General features: G+C 38.8%; 2 protein-coding genes across 2 annotated transcripts; one reads left to right on the top strand and one right to left on the bottom strand.

Annotated features, from left to right (window-relative positions):
• Window positions 1-1,066: 1,066 nt before the first annotated feature.
• LOC131596548 (uncharacterized) lies at window positions 1,067-4,503 on the top strand. Its single transcript, XM_058869229.1, has 4 exons — window positions 1,067-1,554; window positions 1,650-3,255; window positions 3,358-4,028; window positions 4,113-4,503. The coding sequence occupies exons 1-4, from the start codon at window positions 1,454-1,456 to the stop codon at window positions 4,501-4,503; spliced, it is 2,769 nt and encodes a 922-aa protein (XP_058725212.1). The 5' UTR covers window positions 1,067-1,453.
• An 852-nt stretch (window positions 4,504-5,355) lies between these two features.
• Window positions 5,356-5,832, bottom strand: LOC131596538 (uncharacterized). Its single transcript, XM_058869218.1, has 2 exons — window positions 5,689-5,832; window positions 5,356-5,607 (listed from the first exon to the last, which is right to left on the bottom strand). The coding sequence occupies exons 1-2, from the start codon at window positions 5,830-5,832 to the stop codon at window positions 5,356-5,358; spliced, it is 396 nt and encodes a 131-aa protein (XP_058725201.1).
• Between the last annotated feature and the right edge of the window lie 16,514 nt (window positions 5,833-22,346).

Here is a 22,346-nt window from a genome sequence, read left to right as displayed (position 1 = left end):
ATGCTAGTTTCATGCATTTTCCCAAAAAATAGCCAACTTCAACAAGGCATAATTCTCTCAATTTTGATCATATGAAGGAGTTCTAGTACTTTTTAGAAACCTAAAGATGTCCTCTACAAGTTACTTTGGAAACTTTTTTGCATTTGGAGAAATTATCTTGATGTTATGGGCTTTGATAAAAAAACTGCTTTTTGTTGACTTTGAAAATGACCTGTAATGTCTTAGCTCATATTTTCCAAATGGTAAATCCAATGACCATGGGACCAATTTCATTTGAAAGATAATTGAAGTTCCTTCAAAATAAGCTTTGGTTGGAATTTTTTGGATGAACAAGGAGGGAGTTATGGCCGGTCAAAGTTCAGTTGACTTTTTAGGAGAAAACCCTAATTTTGAAACTTAGAGTTTTGTCGATTTCTGAACTTTTCTTGATGAATTATGATCAACCATTGATCAAATGATGAATCTTTTGACAAAATATGGATGTTGACAAAAAATTTCATTTTTGACTGTCTGTTGACTTTTCGGTCAAACTGGTCGTCTGTTGACTGTTTGAGCTGCTGACTGTGCGTCCGAGCGAATCGAAGTTTGAAAATTTGTCTGGTGGTACTTTGATACATATGGAGATCCATGAAATCCATTTGAGGTCTCAAAAAACTTGTTCTCCTGAAAAAAACAAAAACCCTAGTTAGGTACTGTTTGTGTAGGAGACAGTTAAGCGTACCTGATTTTTGTGCAGTGTTGAGTCTCTGCTGATCATGTGATTATCAGAAGACTTCTAGAACAAAAATCTTGGAATTTTGAAATGTGAAAGATTGATTTGAATGATAATACAAACACGGAGAATCGTGCTGTCAGCGGGTTTGACTGTTAACTGGCTGTCTGGGTATTAACGTAACAATTAAAGTGAAAACTTAACAGTTAAAGTTAATTTTTTCCTTTTTTTGTTTTTGTTGTGTTAATGATGAAAAAATTATTTACATGAGTTGTTAGAAAAACACAAACATAATAAATAAATAAAAGGCTTAAATGCAGTTTTAACCCCCCTATTTTCAACATTTTTAACTTTTGAACCCCCTTTTACAAAACTCAGCCTTTCAGTCCCCAAACTTACTTACTTTTGGCAATTTTTGAGCCCCCCACCAGAATTGCATATGTGGCGTGTTTTAATGATGACATGGAAGGGTGACCACGCTGCCACGTAATATAGATCATTTATGTTATTATTTTTAATTGAAAATTATTTTTCTGAAAATTCATTATTTCAAATTATTTTCTGAAAACATAAGTTAATAAACAAACACTCAACCCTAAATTCATACCCTAAATTCATCTATTGTGTTTGAAAACCCACCCACTTCATCTCCTACCTCTCGAACCCTACTTCACACATATCACTCGAATCCTCTGAACGCTCAAACGCCAATATCTTTCAAAACCTAAGGCAGTGGTAAAGATGACACAAAGCTCAAACGCAGGGACCGGTAACCACAGTGGCGACATTCCACCCATTCCTCTTTCATCGAAGCACAAAGAAGATGTCAGATTTTGTTCGAGGTTAGTCACGAATCCAATTTATTTTCCCCTAATTTAATATTCTGCTATTGTCTGAATGTTATAGAATTAGACTAATTGTGAGCATTGTCCTTCAGACCAGTTCAGAGTCAAACCATTAAGCTGAGAATTCATCATATGGGAGAGTTAGTAGATCATCCTGTTAAATGGTATGTTAATGGATTAGTGTCTGAAATGGATTGGTTGTGGGATACAGATTACATGTCATATATGCAGTTTGAAAAATTGATAAGAAAAGAGGGATATAGGAATATCAAATGCATGTGGTATTGGAACCCTAAGTATAGTTTTAGTCGTGGTCTGAGACCCCTTAACTGTGATGGTGATGTTCTTAAGTTAATTGAGGACTTAAAAGGATTTGCCTTGGTGGATGTTTATGTTGAGCATACAGTAGAAGTGTTAGGTGATGAAGACATAGTAGATCATTATGATGAGGATGGTGGCCCAAACTGTGCTGAGGATGAGGTTGATAGTGATGTTGAAGTTGTAAAGGATGATGATATGCCTAAGAATGTAGATGCAAGTGACAATGAAATGGATGTGAATGAAGCTGACAGAGGAGATGTGGATACTGAACATGTTGAGACTGAACATGTTGAGACTGAACATGTTGATGTTGGAATAGAAGATGATGAAGAAGATGAAGACTATGTGGCTGATACTGAGGTAGGTAGTTTATCTGATGAGGACTTAGAATGCAGTGATGATTATATGGAACAAACTGAGGATTTGGATTGGACATCAGTAATGCAATTTGATGAGAATCATGATAAGGCTAGAAAAAGTGATGAGGATGATGATTCTGATGTGCTGCATACACCTAATGATAGTGGTAATGATGAGGAACATGAGAAGTTTCCTTCTTATAAAAGAGGTGAGACATCAAAGTTTGAGCTTGGTATGGTCTTCAGTAACAAAGAAATGGTGAAGGATGCTGTCAAAGATTATGGTATGGAGAACAACAAAAATGTTGTCATAAAGAAGAATGAGGCAAAGAGAATGGTGATTAAATGTATGGAAGGATGCAATTTTCACATGAGAGTTAGTAAGAGGGTGGGGAATCAGTATTGGCAAGTGGTTAGTTTAATAGATGAACATAATTATGCTAGAACTCCTTATAATAGACAAGCAAAGACTAACTGGTTGGCTAAGAAGTTTGGCCACATTTTGAGACACAACCCTGACATGAAGCCAGCAGGATTGATTGCCCAAGCTCTTGATAGATGGGGAGTAAAGTTATCACATGATCAGGCTTATAGGGCTAAAAGGAGGGCCATGGATATGTTGCAAGGGGCTGGTATGGAACAATTTCAACATTTGAGGAGGTATGCCCAAGAATTGTTGAAATCCAACCCTAACAGTACTGTTGTGATTAGGTGTGCAGACTCAAATGAAGGCCCTGTCTTTGAAAGAATCTATGTATGTCTAGAGGCATGCAAGTATGGCTTTGCAAAATTCTGTAGGCCATTAATAGGGTTGGATGCTTGTTTTTTGAAAGGTGATTTTGGAGGTCAGTTGATGGCAGCAGTTGGGAGAGATGGAAATAATAAGATTATGCCTATTGCATATGCTGTGGTGGAGGCTGAAACAAGAGATTCTTGGGATTGGTTCATCAAACTTCTATTGGAAGACTTGGAAGCTATAAACCAAAGAGCCTATGCTTTTATCTCAGACCAACAAAAGGTACATTCAAACTTGTAATTATTTACCATTTTTTGAATCTTGATGTGTACATGTATATGTTGAGATTACTTATCATTCAAACTTATTTTCATTATATGGCAGGGATTAATACCAGCAATTCAAAGTGTGAGTGCTCATGTTGAGCAACGCATATGTGTGAAGCATCTATATGGGAATTGGAAGAAGAAGAATCCTGGTCTTGAATTCAAAGAGGTTATGTGGAGTGCAGCAAGAGCTACAACTGTACCATCATGGGAAAGGGCAATGTTAAAAATGAAAGGCATGAAAGAAACTGTATGGAAGGAAATGGTGGATGTCCCTGCAACTTATTGGAGTCGGTCTCACTTCAAAACCTATTCCAAATGTGACCTCCAGGTAAACAACATGTGTGAAGCTTTTAATAGGGCTATTCTAGAATATAGGGATAAGCCAATAATCACTCTATTAGAGGGGATTAAGCATTACCTCACTAAGAGGATAGCTAAGATGAAAGAGCTAGTGAATAACTACAGTGGTGATATATGTCCTAGAATACAAATGGTGCTAGAAAAAAACAAGAGGAATGCAGCACATTGGACTCCCACATGGCATGGTGATGATGACATGGCCATATATGGTGTCACTAATGGAATTGACACATATGTTGTTAACCTCAAGCAAGAGACTTGTGCATGTAGGAAATGGGATTTAACTGGTATCCCTTGTAGCCATTCTATCACATGTATTTGGCAAAACAAGAAAAAACCTGAAGACTATGTTTCTGAATATTACAGGTACACCATTCTATCACATGTATTTAAGTTAGTAAATGTGTATCTTAATCTATGTGTATATCTAAATGTGTTTGACTTTTACAGGAAGGACACTTTCAAGAACATCTACTCACACATCATTTACCCCACTAATGGTCCACAATTGTGGCCTTTAGATAATCAGTCCACCATGAATCCACCTATTATGAGAAGGGCCATAGGTCGTCCCAAGAAAATGAGGAACAAAGCTAATGATGAACCAAGACTAAAGCATGTACTGCCTAGGAAACTTGCAACAGTTACTTGTCATAAATGTGGAGGAATGGGACATAACAAGAGAAGCTGCAAAGGCAAGACAGCTGCTGATAGAGCCATCCCAAAAGGGGTAAACAAGAAGAAGATTGCTGGTGGACAGAAGAAGAAAACAAAGCCAAATGAAGAGGAGATTGGAAACTCATCCCAAGCACCAATGGCTACACAACCATCTCAGCAGTAGTGCCTAGGATTCTGGATAACTTGTATTTTGGATTACCTAGTATTTTGGATCACTTGTATTTTGGATGACCTAGTATTTTGGATTACTTGTATTTTGGATAATTAGTATTTTGGTTAAGTTGTATTATGGTGTAACCTAGTATTTTGGATAACCTAGTTCTGTCATGAATTTGCTATTATGGTGTACTTGTAATGAACAACCTACTATTTTGGATAACCTAGTATTATGCCAATTAAATGAAGTTGCAATTCTGTCATATGGTATATCGTATGGACATATTTTGTTCAATGCTATTATGGTTAACTATTATATATTTCAATTACTGTCAAAATTATGTACAGATTTTGTACAGGTCCAATTATGGTTAACTAGTATGCTATTATGGTTAACTAGTGATTACAGGTCCAATTATGTACAGATTTTGTACAAAGTTACAACAGGTCCAAATATGTACATATTTTGTTCAAAATTATAGGTCCAATAATTACAGATTCTGTTCAAAAGTACAGATTACATGAAGAAGATTTTGTTCCTGTAGTTATGTACATATTCTGTTCAAAGTATGTTCAATAGTCATTTGTATTGCTTTGATATCCAAATATGTACAGATTCTGTTTGATATCCAATTAAGTGTTTGTTATGCCAATCGTGAGCTACAAATTCAAGGACCTGTGATTTGGTATGGACAGATAACATTGATAAACAGATAACATTGATATTGATTTAACAGATAACATATAACATTGAAATTGCATAACAGATGGTATTGACCACCAATTTGGTATTGACTTAACAGATAACATCTAACATTCAAACTTGCAGACACATTACAATAGTCTTGCAACATACGGATTACAACAACCTAATACTAATGCTACCAACACTGCACACAAGAATAATAACAATCAAAATCTTCAAATTCTTGATCTTCATTTTCAAATCCTTAATCTGCTTATTCATCTCTTCTTCTACTTTCTTCCCTTCTTCAATAGTCACCTTTGCACTATTCAGTCTCTGATTTAGTGTAGAAATCATATTCTTTGCTCTTGCTCCCATCTCTTCATCATACCAAACAAAATGGTTGCATCGTTTGGACCCTTGGATCTAGAGACGAGAGTATACGGTATGAGTTTCAATGTTTAGAAGAAACAAGGGAAAAGCTGATGAAGTTTGTTATAAACTAACCTTGTACATCCCACACCCATAAAAACGGCGTCCTGGGTTAGCATCTGTCCACGAAGTCATCAAGGGTGCATCCAGACCACATCTGCATTCTCCATGGACGAAGGAAGCTTTGCTGCGATTACTTGCTACAGAACAACGGGACATGGTCGAACGAGAAGAAGGAGCTTTACTGTGATTCCAACCCTAACTGAAGAAGAAGGGAAGAAGACGAAGGGAAGAAGCAGAAGGGAAGAAGAAGAACTCGTTTCAATTTAGGGTTCAAAAAACACAAATTCCACTTAACAAATTTCATCATTTATTAAAGTGGAATAATATAATTAAAAATATTGGGTTGACTTATTTATTGACGTGGCAACGTGGTCACCCTTCCATGTCATCATTAAAACACGCCACATATGCAATTCTGGTGGGGGGCTCAAAAATTGCCAAAAGTAAGTAAGTTTGGGGACTGAAAGGCTGAGTTTTGTAAAAGGGGGTTCAAAAGTTAAAAATGTTGAAAATAGGGGGGGTCAAAGTTCAGTTATCTTGATGTTATGGGCTTTGACAAAAAACTGCTTTTTGTTGACTTTGAAAATGACCTGTAATGTCTTAGCTCATATTTTCCAAAGGGTAAATCCAATGACCATGGGACCAATTTCATTTGAAATATAATTGAAGTTCCTTCAAAATAAGCTTTGGTTGGAATTTTTTGGATGAACGAGGAGGGAGTTATGGCCGGTCAAAGTTCAGTTGACTTTTTAGGAGAAAACCCTAATTTTGAAACTTAGAGTTTTGTCGATTTCTGAACTTTTCTTGATGAATTATGATCAACCATTGATCAAATGATGAATCTTTTGACAAAATATGGATGTTGACAAAAAATTTCATTTTTGACTGTCTGTTGACTTTTCGGTCAAACTGGTCGTCTGTTGACTGTTTGAGCTGCTGACTGTGCGTCCGAGCGAATCGAAGTTTGAAAATTTGTCTGGTGGTACTTTGATACATATGGAGATCCATGAAATCCATTTGAGGTCTCAAAAAACTTGTTCTCCTGAAAAAAACAAAAACCCTAGTTAGGTACTGTTTGTGTAGGAGACAGTTAAGCGTACTTGATTTTTGTGCAGTGTTGAGTCTCTGCTGATCATGTGATTATCAGAAGACTTCTAGAACAAAAATCTTGGAATTTTGAAATGTGAAAGATTGATTTGAATGATAATACAAACACGGAGAATCGTGCTGTCAGCGGGTTTGACTGTTAACTGGCTGTCTGGGTATTAACGTAACAATTAAAGTGAAAACTTAACAGTTAAAGTTAATTTTTTCCTTTTTTGTTTTTGTTGTGTTAATGGTGAAAAAATTATTTACATGAGTTGTTAGAAAAACACAAACATAATAAATAAATAAAATATACCGTGCGCGAACGAAATTACTGATAATAATCTTGAGAAGGATTTAATGCACAGGAAAAATAAATATTTAACTAGCAATAAACACACATAATATTATCTTGATAATTAAACGACGGTACAAAAGACAATACAATATTTAATACTGACAGTACAAATATTACATAATATAACGAACAGTACGACAAATATAATGAACGGTACGTTATTTGAAAGCGAAAGATACGACAAACTTTAAGTATGACGATTAAAAACCCATGCTATAAACAACAATATATAGATGTACGGGAGTGCAAGCATCCCAGGTCCGCATTTTTCAGGACTATGCAGACAGAAAAAGGACATGATCACCACAAAAACAGTGATGACAACAAGAAAAAACGTATCCACCCACTTTGCCATTTTTGCCGGGGAAGAAGAGAAAATAATTATGAGATAGAAATTTGGGAGATGAGTGAAATTTGATGTGAGAATTTATGGAAAAAATGAGGGGTATATATAGAGTGAAAAGAAGGATGGAGACGTTGGGGAATGAAGTGATACCGTACAAAAAAGGAAAGTTTGAGTGGTAGTAGGATTTGAAAGAAAGTGTATGGAATAAAGTTAGGATTTGATTTGAAAAAAAAAATTGAAAAGAAAGGAAAAGATTTGAAAACAATAATATAGTACAAAAATTAGTGGGGAACAAAACCAATAATAATTTAATTGTTACCAGTACAGTCTGAATCCCCGGTCTCTGTGCCTGCAAAATTTAATTCTGTACCAACTGTGTCAGTATTATTTGTCTGAAAATAAATCTCAAATAAACAGCGTGTGAAGTGATAAACAGTACTTGGCGTTTGTGTAAGAATAAATTCAACAGCGAACCAAAATACCGTATAAAAATATTCTAAAAAACTGAGTATTCATAAAATCAGGATATTTATGAAATAAAATCCAAGATTATATGAAACTCCAAATTTTTTAGACAGAAGTCCGTTGCCTTCTCTTTTGAAAAAAGATGCGGGCAAATTTCGGGGTATAACAGTTGCCCCTATTCAATTTTCTTAAACCTGAAGAGACCGATTGGAATCTGAAAGTAGAAGATGATTGAATATTTAGATGCCCTGAAATTTGCACTTACCTCCACCAGAAGTGATGCTGGAATTTGCATTGAATGCGGTCTGAGAAATATCGTTGGCGGATCAAAACATTACCTGAGATGGGCTTTCAGATGCCATCTAGCGAATGTGTTGATGGTTTATTCATCAGAATGAATCCATTGATTATATCTTGATGAAGGATTTAAACCTCTGTGTTGACTGTTACGGAATCGTCCGAGTTACCGCTTTTAGATTTTGAATGTTGATCATTACAGAACCGTCTGAGGTGTCCGTTTTTAGATCTTGAAGATTGATCGTTACAGAACTGTCCAAAGTTTTCGCTATAGATTTTGAATGTTGATCATTACAGAACCGTCCGAGGTGTCCGCTTTTAGATCTTGAAGCTTGATTGCTTTAAGGAACCGTCTGAGGTATCGACTTAGATCTGGAGGTAGATCATTAAGGAACCGTCCAAGGTATCGACTTAGATCTGTAGGTAGATCATTAAGGAATCGTCCAAGGTATCGACTTAGATCTGAAGGTAGATGATTAAGGAACCGTCCAAGGTATTGACTTAGATCTGAAGGATTTGAAGTTGTTTATTCGACTGTGGTATAGTCTGGAAGCGTCAGAATGAGTCACCATTAGACTGTATCTGCTTTGTTTGTTTAAAGTTGATAAGTGATTTGGAAAGAGAGAGCTCTTCAGAGTGAATCTTTGGTTTGATTATATCTGAGAGGAATGCTTGTCTGGACAGAACCCTAGGAGAATATTGCATGTGATTGAGAATAACTTGCTGAGGATATTCGTCCACCTGAAAAACCAAGTTAGTGACATGCAATGTCATGATGCATGTAATGTATATGTTGAGATTCTCAAACTAAATGAGAACCGTGCATGTTATGTATGCGTTTGTCATGAAACATTATATGCTATGTATGAATATGCGTATGATGTATGATGTATGGACATGACTTATGCAGTTTAGAGCGTATCAAACTTCTGGTTGGGAAAATAAATCCCTGCTTGTTATTTCGGAAACGATGGCATTATGACCGTTGATGATCTTTGCTATCTCGTTCGAGTATACTCAGCTGGGGAACTTCCTTACGGACCAGGATGCTCTATTGAGGGATCTTTGACTACCGCTTGGGGATGAAGGTAACTTGAAGGTTCTGATTTTGATGCACCCTGACTGGGAATAAGAGAGATGGGTAATCCTCCGATGCACTATTTGATCAAGCCTTAATGTGGAGGATCACACCTTCTGGGGATAGTGATCTTGAACAGCCCTGCTGGGGAATAAGGAGTATGAACAATCATCCGATGTAATATCTATCCCAGCTTGGAGATAGGGCCCCTCGAATCATATTGTTGGAGAGGGAAATCTCATCGAGGATTCTACTGAGAAATGTATCTCTGTTGGGGAACTGTTTCTTCTGATGCCCGTACTCAGTGTCGGTGATAAAACACTCCGTCGGGGAATTAATTGGGCCTTGCTTATCCGGGGATAACTCCTTGAAGATTGCTCTGTGGGGGATATTCCCATGTTGCTGGTTTCGGGATGATGTCCAGATGATTGGGACATTACCTGAATGCTATTCCTGTTTTTCTTATAAACATCAATCATATTCAAATGCATATGTTCATTCAAAATTATCATTGGGACGTTTACGCGTTCAAAACAGAAAAAGTGAAAACATTGATTTTGAGCATGAATTGTATTGATTTGAAAGAGATCCTTAATAGGTTGATTAGTACAAGGGGACAAAAATCCTAGTAGTAGGAATTTGTCATAAAACTTTGAAAAGTACTTATAAAGGGAAATAGCTATGTGAAAACAATCCAGTCAAGTTTTAACTCTGCTATTGCCAATCTGCCTTTGAGTATCTCATCCCTCACTTGTTGGAAGAAAATGATTGGACTGATTGGTGCCTTTGATGTGTTGAACCTTGAAGGTGAGTAGGTAGCCAAACGGGACATAGTCGTACGCTTTATTCCCTAACTTTTGCCTAGGCCGCCTTTTCAGGTTTTCAGCCTACCGGGATAATTATTTTTTTAGTCTCTAATTTTTGCCTGGATCGCCCTTTCAGGTTTTCAATCCAACGAGACGCCCATTTTTTTTGCCTAAGTCGCCTTTTCAAGTTTTCAACTTAGCGAGCTTTTCTTTTCTTTAAGCGAAGTACTTTTTGACTATGTCCGCATTTACAAGGTGTGGGAAATCCTCGCCATCCATAGTGGTAAGCAACATGGCTCCTCCGGAGAATACCTTCTTGATTACAAATGGTCCCTCATAAGTGGGAGTCCACTTGCCCCTGGGTTCACCTTGTGGTAAGATGATGCGTTTTACAACTAAATCACCGATTTGATATAACTGGTTCTTGACTTTCTTGTTGAAGGCTTTGATCATACGTTTCTGGTACAACTGGCCATGACAAATAGCCGCAAGCCTCTTCTCATCAATCCAGTCTTTGTCTAGATCGGCTTCTTTCATAATCCTTAGGGAAGGAATCTGAATTTCAATTGGAAGAACTGCCTCCATACCATAGACTAAGGAGAATGGAGTTGCCCCTGTTGAGGTACGTGCTGAGGTGCGATAACCATGAAGAGCAAAAGGTAACATCTCATGCCAGTCTTTGTAGGTTACTGTCATCTTTTGTATGATCTTCTTGATGTTCTTGTTGGCAACTTTCACCGCGCCATTCATCTTTGGTCGATATAGGGATGAATTATGATGTTTGATCTGGAACCGCGTGCAGAGTTCGGTAATCATCCTGTCGTTTAAATTTGTGCCATTGTCTGTGATGATCCTTTCAGGGACGCCATACCGACAAATGAGATAATGCTTGATAAACCGGGCCACAATATTCTTGGTGACTGAAGCAAACGAGGCTGCCTCTACCCATTTTGTGAAGTAGTCAATAGCGGCCAGGATAAAACGATGTCCGTTGGAAGCAGTAGGCTTGATCTCTCCAATCATATCAATTCCCCACATTGTAAAAGGCCAAGGATCCATCAGAACGTTTAATGGGACTGGAGGTACATGTACTTTGTCGGCATATATCTGGCATTTGTGACAAGTTCTGGAATGATGATGGCAGTCTGTCTCCATGGTAGACCAATAATAACCTGCTCTTAAAATCTTTTTAGCCATTGTATGTCCACTTGAATGAGTACCAAAGGCACCATCGTGTATATCTTCCATAATCTGTTCCGCTTCCTTCTTGTTCACACAACGAAGCAGAGTCGAGTCATGGTTGTGCTTGTACAGGATTCCATTACTCAGAAAGAATTTGGCAGCAAATCTTCTTAGAAACTTTCTATCATTAATGGATGCCCCTTCAGGATACTCCTAGGCTTCGAGATATCTTTTTACTTCATGGAACCATGGTTTTTCTTCCACTCCTTCAGTGTCAATCTCGTTGCAATAGGCTGGTTCATCCTGACTGTAAATGGTGATTATTGGCGCCTCATTGTCCCACCTGACTTTGAACATGGATGACATGGTAGCTAGAGCATCAGCTAGTTGATTTTCTTCTCGCGGGATATGTTCAAAAGTGATTTCTTCAAAGTAAGGAATCAAACTCAGCACATATTCTTTGTAAGGAATTAGATTCGGGTGCTTCGTGTCCCATTCCCCTTTAACTTGATAAATTACAAGGGCCGAGTCTCCGTAGACCTCTAGGAACTTGATTCTCAGATCGATTGCAGCTTTGAGACCCAAAATGCATGTTTCGTACTCGGCTATATTGTTAGTGCAGTTGAAACATAATCCTGCAGTGAATGGTGTATGTCCTCCTGCAGGAGAAATGATTATAACTCCGATGCCATTGCCAAGTGTCGCACGCTCGCGAAAAATGAACAGAGTCGCCACCAATATATTTTTCCCATAAGGGAAAGGAATACCAGGAAACCTAACAAAGGAAGGAACAGGGTCTTGCGACCAGAGAATCAAGGTACGGGAGTCGGTTACGCAAGGGGAAGGTATTAGCACCCCTCGCGCCCATCGTACTCGATGGTATCCACCTATGTTTGTTTCTATCTAAAGGGTGTGATTTCGAAATAAACCCTACTTCAATTAGGACTTTTAAGGGTTGTAATTTGGCCAGGTTCACGGTTTTCAGAAAACAAAGGATTTTAGGCTCAAAATTATTTGGTACCCACCCCCTTCATGATGTTCTCCATTCCTAGGTTCAATTAACTCGACATGAGTGTTCATTCCTCACAAGGAATTTGGAATGGTTGAGGAATCAATGAGGTTTTTTGGACATGGCAGTCACTTCATCTTGCATTTTTGGTGTCTGATCACACGACTTTGTTCTTTTGATAAGGATTTTTATTTTGTAATCCTTATTTTTCACTTCTGCTTTCCCTAACTTTTGCCTGGACAAATTCTCTTGAATTTTATTTTGGAGTCCAGCGGGATGCCCTAACTTTTGCCTAAGTCACTTATTTTCATGTTGTTGACTTAGCGGGCTTTTTTTTATTCTTTTTGGAACAAGTCGTGTGATCTTGCGTTTCTCTCGATTTGTTTGAAAGATTGTGACCGCCTCATTCTTTGATTGATGAGGGATAACCATTGTGGCATCGTCATCTTTTGACCTCTTGATGGAATAAAGATAACCATTGCGGTTTTGATATTCCTCAACCTTTTGAAGGATAACCATTGTCGTATCCTTAGATGCATACCCTTTTGGTGAGTTTTGAAAGCTCGATCAAGTTAAATGAACACTACCCTGCCCCAGGGTTAAAATAAGGGTTTTTTTTATGATTAGAAAAAGAAACTCCTACTTCAAGGCTCAAAGGGGTTGACGAGGGTCTATCTCCCTTATATCTCCAGTGTTTGGGGATTTGAAACAATGCCTGTACATCCTCAGTAGGGTTTTATTCAAAAACACACGATTAGAGATTTTGCGTTTTTATTTTTCATCATTCTCCCTCAGCTTTTTTGCATAAGCAAGCAATTAGTAAAGTTGGTATCGTAATGCCAAAATATTTTATGAGTGATAACGAATGGATTACTTCAAGACAAACATAACCAATGTATTATGATTTTCATTCAGAAATTAACAAGTTTTTACATGCTATTGATGCTTAAACACACAAATGAAAAATTACAATGAGAATGCAGTAAGAAACTAAATGGGTGTCGTCGTTGAGGAGACTTGACTCCGTCTGGACTTGTTGGGCTTGAATACTTTCTGCAGTTCCTTCCAAACACTTCAGATTACTTCAAAAGAGAACTCCCACGAAGTCACCCAAGCGTTGTAAACATTTGCCTCACTTTAGGGATTCGAGCAATGCGAGTGATGCAATGCTCAAGATAAGAGTATGTCTTGCTTATCCCTCGTGCGGGAGCCCCAAACATAGTTGCTAGAATAGTAATCGCCATCATAAGTGGAAAGAATTTGGTACGGTCATCAAGCTCAGGAGAGTTACTAACTGAAATTCCAACAAACAGGGAAGTGAATGGGCACAAGGCAATAGAATCACATCAATTTGTTTCTCATATTCTTCTTGTCTCTGTTAACGAGCGAAGGCCACCGAGAAGGAGATCCTGAGAAAAGGCAACTGGTATATGAAGTAGAACCTTGAGAATGAGAAGCATTGTGAAGAACACTCTTGATTATCACACGGAAGAAGATTCTGACGAAGTCACCTAAGAACTTGTAATGCTTTAGGGATTCGAGCAATGCGAGTGATGCAATGCTCAAGATAAGAGTGCGTCTTGCTTATCCCTCGTGCGGGAGCCCCAAGCATATTCATTGAAGAAGTATTTGCTATCAAACATGGAGGAACCTTGCGTAGTCACCAAACTTAGAGAAGCTATTTGTTGCAAAGAGAACTCAAACACCAACTGAAACACCAACCTCCACGGATACAACTGAGCATAAGAACCTTGAGAATGAGAGATGCTTCTACAAAACATTCTTGATTTCTTTTTTTTGGAAAAGATTATGACGAAGTTGCTCGAGAATTTGTGGTGCTTTTATTATTATCATACCAACCAACTCAGACAAGGAAGTAGTCTTCAACAAAATAGGGAATATTGAAGTGAGAATACGGAAATGAAATGATGATTGCCAATGTTGAGGAGCCTTGACTCCATTCGGGCTTATTCTTCTTTTTTTTTTTTTGTGATACTTTCTGGAATACGGACATTCACTTATGCATGAACTCTTCGTCTTATGTGCAGGCCATTTGGAGTGAATGATATTACTTTGGAGTCAATGAGATCTTGGACTTTGTGTTTCAAAATATTACAATTCTCAGTTGAATGTCCAGATGTCCCAGAATGGTACTCACACCTTGCATTTAAGTCATATCCTTGAGGAATTGGTATTGAAGGGGGCTTAAACTCCCTTAGTTGGACCAAAGAATCCTTGAGCAAATGAGAAAGCAGCTGACTATAAGTCATAGGAATTGGGTCAATCCTTCTTGGTGGTCTCCTTGGCATTTGTGGACCCTGCTGATGGCAATGATTCCCGTACCCATTCTGTTCAGGTGTCTTCCTCTTTTGATTTGGCTGAGAAACAAATGGAGACTGATGAGGTGGGAAACCTGGAACCCAAGATGGTGCATTATGCTTCTGATTTGAAGTAGATCTGACATAGAAGTATGAATCAACCTTTTCTTCCACCGCAGTTGGAACCCCATTTCCTCGAACAAACATACCCTCGGGGTGAACAAAATCACTTTTGAATCAATGAGATCTTGAATTTGCTGCTTCAGCGCCCTACAATTCTCAATATCATGACCAGGTGCCCCAGAATGGAACTCACATCGAGCATTGGCATCAAAGGTGGGGGGAAGCTTTTCAGGCGTAGCCAATTCTCGTAGCTCAATCAACTGAAGCTCCAGCAAACGGGGAAGTAACTGAGCGTAAGGCATCGGGATAGGATTGAGAATTCTCTGAGGTATCTTAGGCTTTTTCCCACACATTTGGCCTCCTTGAAGAACAGATTGGCATGGAGGTAATGGCACATGGAGTTGAGGAGGAACTTCCTGAGGTATTCCATGAGTGGGAAAGGATCCTACTGAAGAGAAGGGATCAACAACTTCTGTTGCAGCAGTAGGAACAACATCCCCTTCCTTTCTTAGTACCGTCCTCAGAACTTCCATGACCAAGCTCAATTGAGTCTTCAACTGATTGTTTTCCTCTTTTAGTGCATCCTGATTACGGACCAAGTCTCGCATCTCCAACATAAGATGACCCATTTGTTCCTTCATCTCATCCATTTCCTCACGGAGTTGTTCCATAGTTGATCTTGGAGCTTGTGGCGGTGAGAAGTCAAATCTGTTGTTGATCTTGGAGTCTGGATGGAAATGGCCCCATAAGTCTTTGAAAGAACCATGAAATGCATGATAGTATGAATGCATGTTTCATTTATGAGAGATCCTAAAGTCTTTTCACACACTTTCATTCTTCTTTTTTTTGAATTAAAGCTTCCTTTTTTTGTATAGAATATCTTTTCTTTCTTTTTTGCTTTTCTATTTCCTTTTCTTTTACATATATTTTCTTTTCTTTTCTTTTCTCCTTTTTTTTTTTGGAAATAGACTTTAGGATCTTTCATAAATGGAGTGGACAAAGCAATGATGTTATGCAATGCAAAAGCATGGGATCCACGGTCCATATAATCTTAGTAACCACTGTACAATCCTCTGAATAACTGATACAGGTCAAATGTCACAGGATCAAAGGTCCGACACCTTTTTGAATACCAGGAAAACCAATAGTCACCAACAGAACAGAATAGTCACCAACGGTACCTGTCATGTATATCCCTCCCCACTCACAGGTGAACCTAGACACGGACAAGTGGTCCCTAATGGTCGCCAGGAATTTCGAACAAACAATGAGAGCGCCTGCCTACGGCCATAAGCATGCCGGACAGAGATCGCCCCACCGAGTTCTCTCCTGGTTGTGGTATGTTATGCCAACTCTACGTGCCAAGCGCCACGAGAGCCAACATAACTATCCACGCTAAACTAAGTGTATGCTCGGTCTGGGTAATGGACCTTTTACCTCATAGAACATCCCACCCAACCTGCAAAACAGAACAGAAGACCCCAAGGAACACAGAATATAATCCATATGCATGATGTGCAAACAGAAATAAACATGATATGCAAGCAGAAAAATAAACATGCAAACATATATACAAGGTATAGACATAAAAACAAATAAACACCCAGTAAATAAACAAACAAACGCAGGCTAGGATCGACTCGCTAAGGATGGACCAGCAACAGGTCTAGCAACATCCCCAGTGAAGTCGCCAGCTGAAGCAACTGGAAAACTCATCGAAACAAATACAATGAAGTCGCCATCGAACATCTATTTATCCTACAATAAGGAATGGAAAATATCGAAGAAAACCAAATAACAAGCAATGGTCTCAGAGAAAGGGTAAGGGTGTCTGTTACGTGAGGGGAAGGTATTAGCACCCCTCACGTCTGTGGTACTCCACAGGATCCATTCTTTCTAGCTTTCTAATCTAAGGGTGTGTGTGTGTGTGTGTGTGTGTGTGTATCATGATATGTGTAAAGGGAAACATGCAATGGAAAATATACAAATAAGAGGAAACATGCAAATAATAGGAAAATAAGCAAATAAGCAAGAAAAGGCCGAACAAAATAAAGGAAAAGAGAAAAGATCGCTCGCTAGGGTGTTCGTACCCTGTGCCTACGTACCTCCAATGTGCAATGGAGAAATCAGAGCGCCGTAGTTCGACTAAAGATTTTCTGTTTGTTTTTGTGTTTTTTAGTTGGGCGGAGTTAACGCTCACGCTCTTGCATAAGGGATCGACCTAGGATGCAGTAGAGCGGAGATAACGGTGCCCTTAGGTGCCAAGCAGGCAAAAGAAAAAGAAATGATTGGTTTGTGTCTTTTAGGGTAATTCCATGATGACGAGAACCTACTACAAGGTCTCGCACCACTTCCTCACTTTTGTTTTAAGTCTGAACATTTATTAGGTTTTTTGAAGTGTTTTTGGTTGGTGTTTTTTAAGGGGATTTTATTCGAGTATTTATTAATGTTTTAAGGTTGTAAAAGAAAAAAGAATGCCAAAAGGGGGAGACTAGCCTATTTCTAATTCTATGTTGTAAGAATATTCTAAGAGAAAAATGGAGAAAAACAATTAAATGGATTAAAATCAACTTCAAGGACCAAGGGCATAATTGTCGTTTCACATATATGGAATATTCACAAAAAGAAAAGAATTAAAATCTATACAAGCCAAGAAAGTATATTCACAAACTATTTCATTTTTATTTGTAAAAGAAGCTAATTTCGAATTAACAAAGAAACAACTATTTATTTACTATGGTTTACCAACCAATCAAAATTCAAGGAAACAACAATTAAAATTAATTAAAGAAAAAAAAAGAATTCTAAAAACTCTAATTGGAAGAGAAATGTTTTTTATTTAAGAAAAAGAATTTTTTAATTGCAAAAGATTTAAAAGCATAAAAGGAAAAAACCATTTTTATTATTTGTTTTTTGTTAACAGCAAGGGGGTGCACAAGTAATTTAAAAAAAGAACTAAAAAAGCATTTGAAGCATAAGACTGGGCCGAAAATGGGGGTGGGGATAGCTGCTCAGCGCAGGCCCAGAGTCAGTGTATGGTGGTGTAACAGCAGGCGAAGGGGGGTAGGATCCAGAAAAATAAGGCCCTTACGCGTGGGAGGCCCAATAGCATGTTTTATTTCATTCACTATTGTTGTTTTTATTATTTCATGCAACATACAGCATTCATGCCATGGTCTTTACGTTATCATGTATCAGCATCACACCTTCATCAATTGGTGCACTTTATTTAAATCAAATAGGACAAAACCTGGGCCATCTAACGAATCAAGCAACGCCAGCACACCAATTCATCATATGAGTAAGGACAAAATAACAAGAAGACAAAAGAGATACAGCAAATGGAGAAAAGCCACGTCGCGGTTCGCGTGGGCTGCCGGAGCTACTTCCGGTCATCCCTTCCGGCCGTCTCAGCCACCGGCGAAAGCTCAAAACGCCCAGAAATTTAAAAGTCGACCATGTTCCGGCTCGGAATTTCACACTAATCATGGATCTGCACTTAGTTTCTATTGATCTTATCTCTACTCATCAAACCGAAAGGATTTAGAAAACCCTAACATGAGCAAACTTCACCAAAACGCATGTAAATAGCTCATACACTTCCTGCACACTCACAGATCCTAAATCCATGATTTGGATAGATTCTCATGCATGTTTCAAGCACACGGATTCAAGCCCAGAATAACTGAATTTAAGCATATACAAGGAACAGGATTATACACTCTCAGATGCACATGTCCTACATGTTATTGCTATGATGCCAAGGGAGATTCAAGAACTTACCTCCTGATGATCTTTGAACAAAGAAAAGAGAGAGCTCCACGCTTGTGTGCTACTGACTTGAGAATCGCTTCGGTCCTGAGAACTCAATGGTGGTGTAGCCGACTTCGGGAAGCCATGAGGTTTGATTTGCTTGCTCAAATCTTTGTAAGGAGTGAGGTGATGTTGACGATGCTTGGTGAGAAAGAGTGACCAAGTGATGAAAGTTGAATGATTTCTTGTGGGAAGTTTGAGGGTGAGGTGGTTATGGAGACTTAGAGCTTGTTATAAGATGTAACAAACTCTAAGAAGGTGTATGGAAGAAGAGAACCGAGAGAGGAAGAAGAGAGGGAGAGAGAGAGAGAGAGAGAGTTAGAGAGAGAGAGAGAGAGAGAGAGAGAGAGAGAGAGAGAGAGAGAGGGAGAGAGAGATAGAGGGAGAGAGAGAGAGAGAGTATGGTGATATAGTGAAGAGTGGAAGTGAGTGAGAATGAAGTGTATGAGTTTCTATTTATATGGCCAACCATTGGTTTGTGATTCACAATTCTTGAATGTGGGACTTGGACTAGTTTGCAATACCTCTTTCTCATTTTTCCAATGTGGGACTTGCAGCACACTTTTTCTCATTTTTCCAATGTGGGACTTTAGTGTGTTGAATGTAGTGAATCTTTTTCTATATTCTTGCATGGTTTGCATGGCCCTTTTTGAATGAGATGCTGCCATCGCCATTAGATGCTTAGCCAATCAACCAATGCCAACCCTTTCCAAATGACTCCCTTCCAAAGCATTATAGCTTCATGATCTTCAGCTCAAATGCCCAGGTTTTTGTTGCATAGCAAAGATGTCATAAGATGGAACATCATTCATGTTGGAAGGAGTAAGAGGAAATGATTAGAATTCACTCAAAATCACATTGGAACTATGGTGATGCAGCATTGGCTCGTGTCTGCGCGTGCTTGACCCAACTTGGGCTGAGACTTCTTGGTAACATAGACTTTTGTAAGGGCATGACTTTGGATGTTTCCCTCTTGGTCGACACGTGTTCAAAATTAGTGATCTTGGGTTCATCGGATAGAAGACATGGCAAATAATGGTTTAGAATCAATCTTTATCCGTATGGAGACTTAGAGGGCCTTATAATTGACATTCAATTTGGCACGCCAAGTGTTTGACGAAATGCGTACGCATGACCTGAATTTCTGCCCTGCCAGAAGTATGCGCTTGACATTGTGAGGGTGCTACTTTGGAGCTTTATATCTGATTCAATACTTATCCAAATGATCCAAATCTTGCCTTGTTTGAAAGAGAACATGGAGGAGAATGGAATGATACCACGTTTGCACTCACAGCCTTTTCGTAGAGTTCAAAGACCAGCTTGACATTTGGCATGCCAAGTGTTTGACAAAAGGCCTACGCATGACTTAATGCCTGACCTGAATTAAGACTTGTAACCTATGATGATTTCCAAACTTCCAAGGATTGTATCTCTTAAATCAAGCTTCAAATGAAAAAGTGTCCAACTACAAAGTTGTTCTCCTCCATGAGAGGAACAACTTTGATATTGGAAATTTCTCCAAAAAATGCCATTTGCCACGTGTAAATTGGTGATGAAGTGAGCTGTTCATTAGACTTTTTAAGAACCAAAAATTTTTCTAAGTGTGAAAACTTTCCATTTTTGATTTTTTTATATTTTTGGCGAATTTTGTCGAACTCCCGATTTTATTCATTCCTCGACTTTTCTTGACCGATTTTCCACCAAAAGTCAATATTCGAACAACTCTTCCGATTTTGACCCAAAAGTCAACTGTTCTGATTTTCCTCCGATTTTAATGAAATTCCCGATTAATCAGCTTCTGACCAGTGGCGATCAACAGAACACTTCCGCACGGCCATCATACCATCGCTCTTTATAAAATCAGCTCTTGATCAGTGTGTTGACCAAAAAGTCAACTGCGTTGACTTTGGTCAAGAAACCCTAATTCAGGATAATCAGATGAACGACAAGCTTGTACTTTCCAACCAATACCCTATCTTGAAGGTGAGGAAATCCCGATTCAAGAATGCCCTTAGAAGGATAATGCCACCGGATCGGACCTCAGATCTTTATATTTAAGCAGGAGTTCTTTGTGCCAGGAGCTCTTTCTCGAAATAGTTACCATGATATGAATGCATGAATTGGGTCATGACCTAAATGATGTATGCAGATGGATTATAAGCCAGATGAATAAGGGTAGGACAAATTTGGGGTATGACACCAAGCGCATTAGAGGCTCCATCAAAAACCATAGTCCATCGGGATCCTGGATCGGGTCCTTCCTCCAATCCGGGTTGTTCGTAGTCAGTAACTAGCATAATATCTTCATCTGGAAAGTCAAAGTTCAATGCTTGATAATCATCCACTGATTGATGATCCAGATGATCAGCTACCACACTTCCTTTGATTGCCTTTTGCGAAGTGTACTGGATGTCATACTCTGTTAAGATCATTTGCCATCTTGCAATTCTTCCAGAGAGAGCAGGTTTTTCGAACACATATTTGATAGGATCCATTTTGGAGATCAGCAAAGTGGTATGGTTTAGCATATACTGTCTTAGTCGGTGAGCCGCCCATGCCAAGGCACAACAAGTTTTCTCGAGCAGTGAGTATCTTGTTTCACAATCGGTAAACTTTTTGCTAAGATAGTAGATTGCATGCTCTTTTCGGCCAGACTCGTCATGTTGCCCCAGTACACACCCCATTGAATCTTCTAACACTGTTAGGTACATTATCAGAGGTCTTCCTTCCACTAGTGGTAACAAGATTGGTGGTTTTTGAAGATATTCTTTGATCTTATCAAAGGCTAATTGGCATTTGTCGCTCCATCTTTCTACTTGATCTTTCTTCAACAATTTGAAGATTGGCACACAAGTAGTAGTCATATGGGCAATAAATCTGGCGATGTAGTTCAGACGTCCCAAGAATCCTCTGACTTGTTTCTCGGTACGGGGTATGGGCATTTCTTGAATGGCTTTGACCTTGGCAGGATCAACTTCAATACCCTTGCTGCTGACTATGAAACCCAAGAGCTTACAGGATCTTACTCCAAAGGTACACTTGTTTGGATTCAATCGCAACCTGTACTTCTTGAGTCTGTCAAACAGCTTATGCAGATGACCCAGATGTTCTTCTTCGGTGTTGGACTTTGTAATCATATCATCCACATAAACTTCTATTTCCTGATGAATTATATCATGGAACAGAGCTACCATTGCACGCTGATACGTTGCTCCTGCATTCTTTAAACCAAAGGGCATCACTTTGTAACAAAAGGTTCCCCAGGGTGTTGTGAAGGTTGTCTTTTCCATGTCTTCTGGCGCCATCTTGATTTGATTGTAACCGGAGAATCCGTCCATAAAGGAAAATACTTTGCATTGTGCAGTATTGTCAACCAGTACATCGATGTGAGGTAAAGGGAAATCATCCTTGGGGCTTGCCCGATTTAGATCTCTGTAGTCTACACACATTCTGACTTTCCCGTCTTTTTTAGGCACAGGCACGATGTTAGCTATCCATGGAGGATAACTCACAACTTTTAGAAAGCCAGCGTTGAATTGCTTCTCAACCTCGTCTTTAATCTTCTTGGACATGTCGGGCCTACTTCTTCACAGCTTCTGCTTAACTGGAGTGCTACCTTCTTTGATTGGCAAGCGATGGACCACAATATTGGTATCGAGACCAGGCATATCTTCGTAGGACCAAGCGAATATCTCGACATAGTCTTGTAACATTTGAATCAGTCTTTGCTTGACATTGTCTTCTAAATTAGCCCCTATCTTGACTTCTTTCTTTTCTTCGTCACTGCCC

The sequence above is a fragment of the Vicia villosa genome, linkage group LG1 (genome assembly GCF_029867415.1).
Source record: "Vicia villosa cultivar HV-30 ecotype Madison, WI linkage group LG1, Vvil1.0, whole genome shotgun sequence".
NCBI classification, from domain to species: domain Eukaryota; kingdom Viridiplantae; phylum Streptophyta; class Magnoliopsida; order Fabales; family Fabaceae; genus Vicia; species Vicia villosa.
The sequence above is the reverse complement of the archived record's forward strand: the minus strand, read 5'-3'. Positions and strand labels throughout refer to the sequence as shown.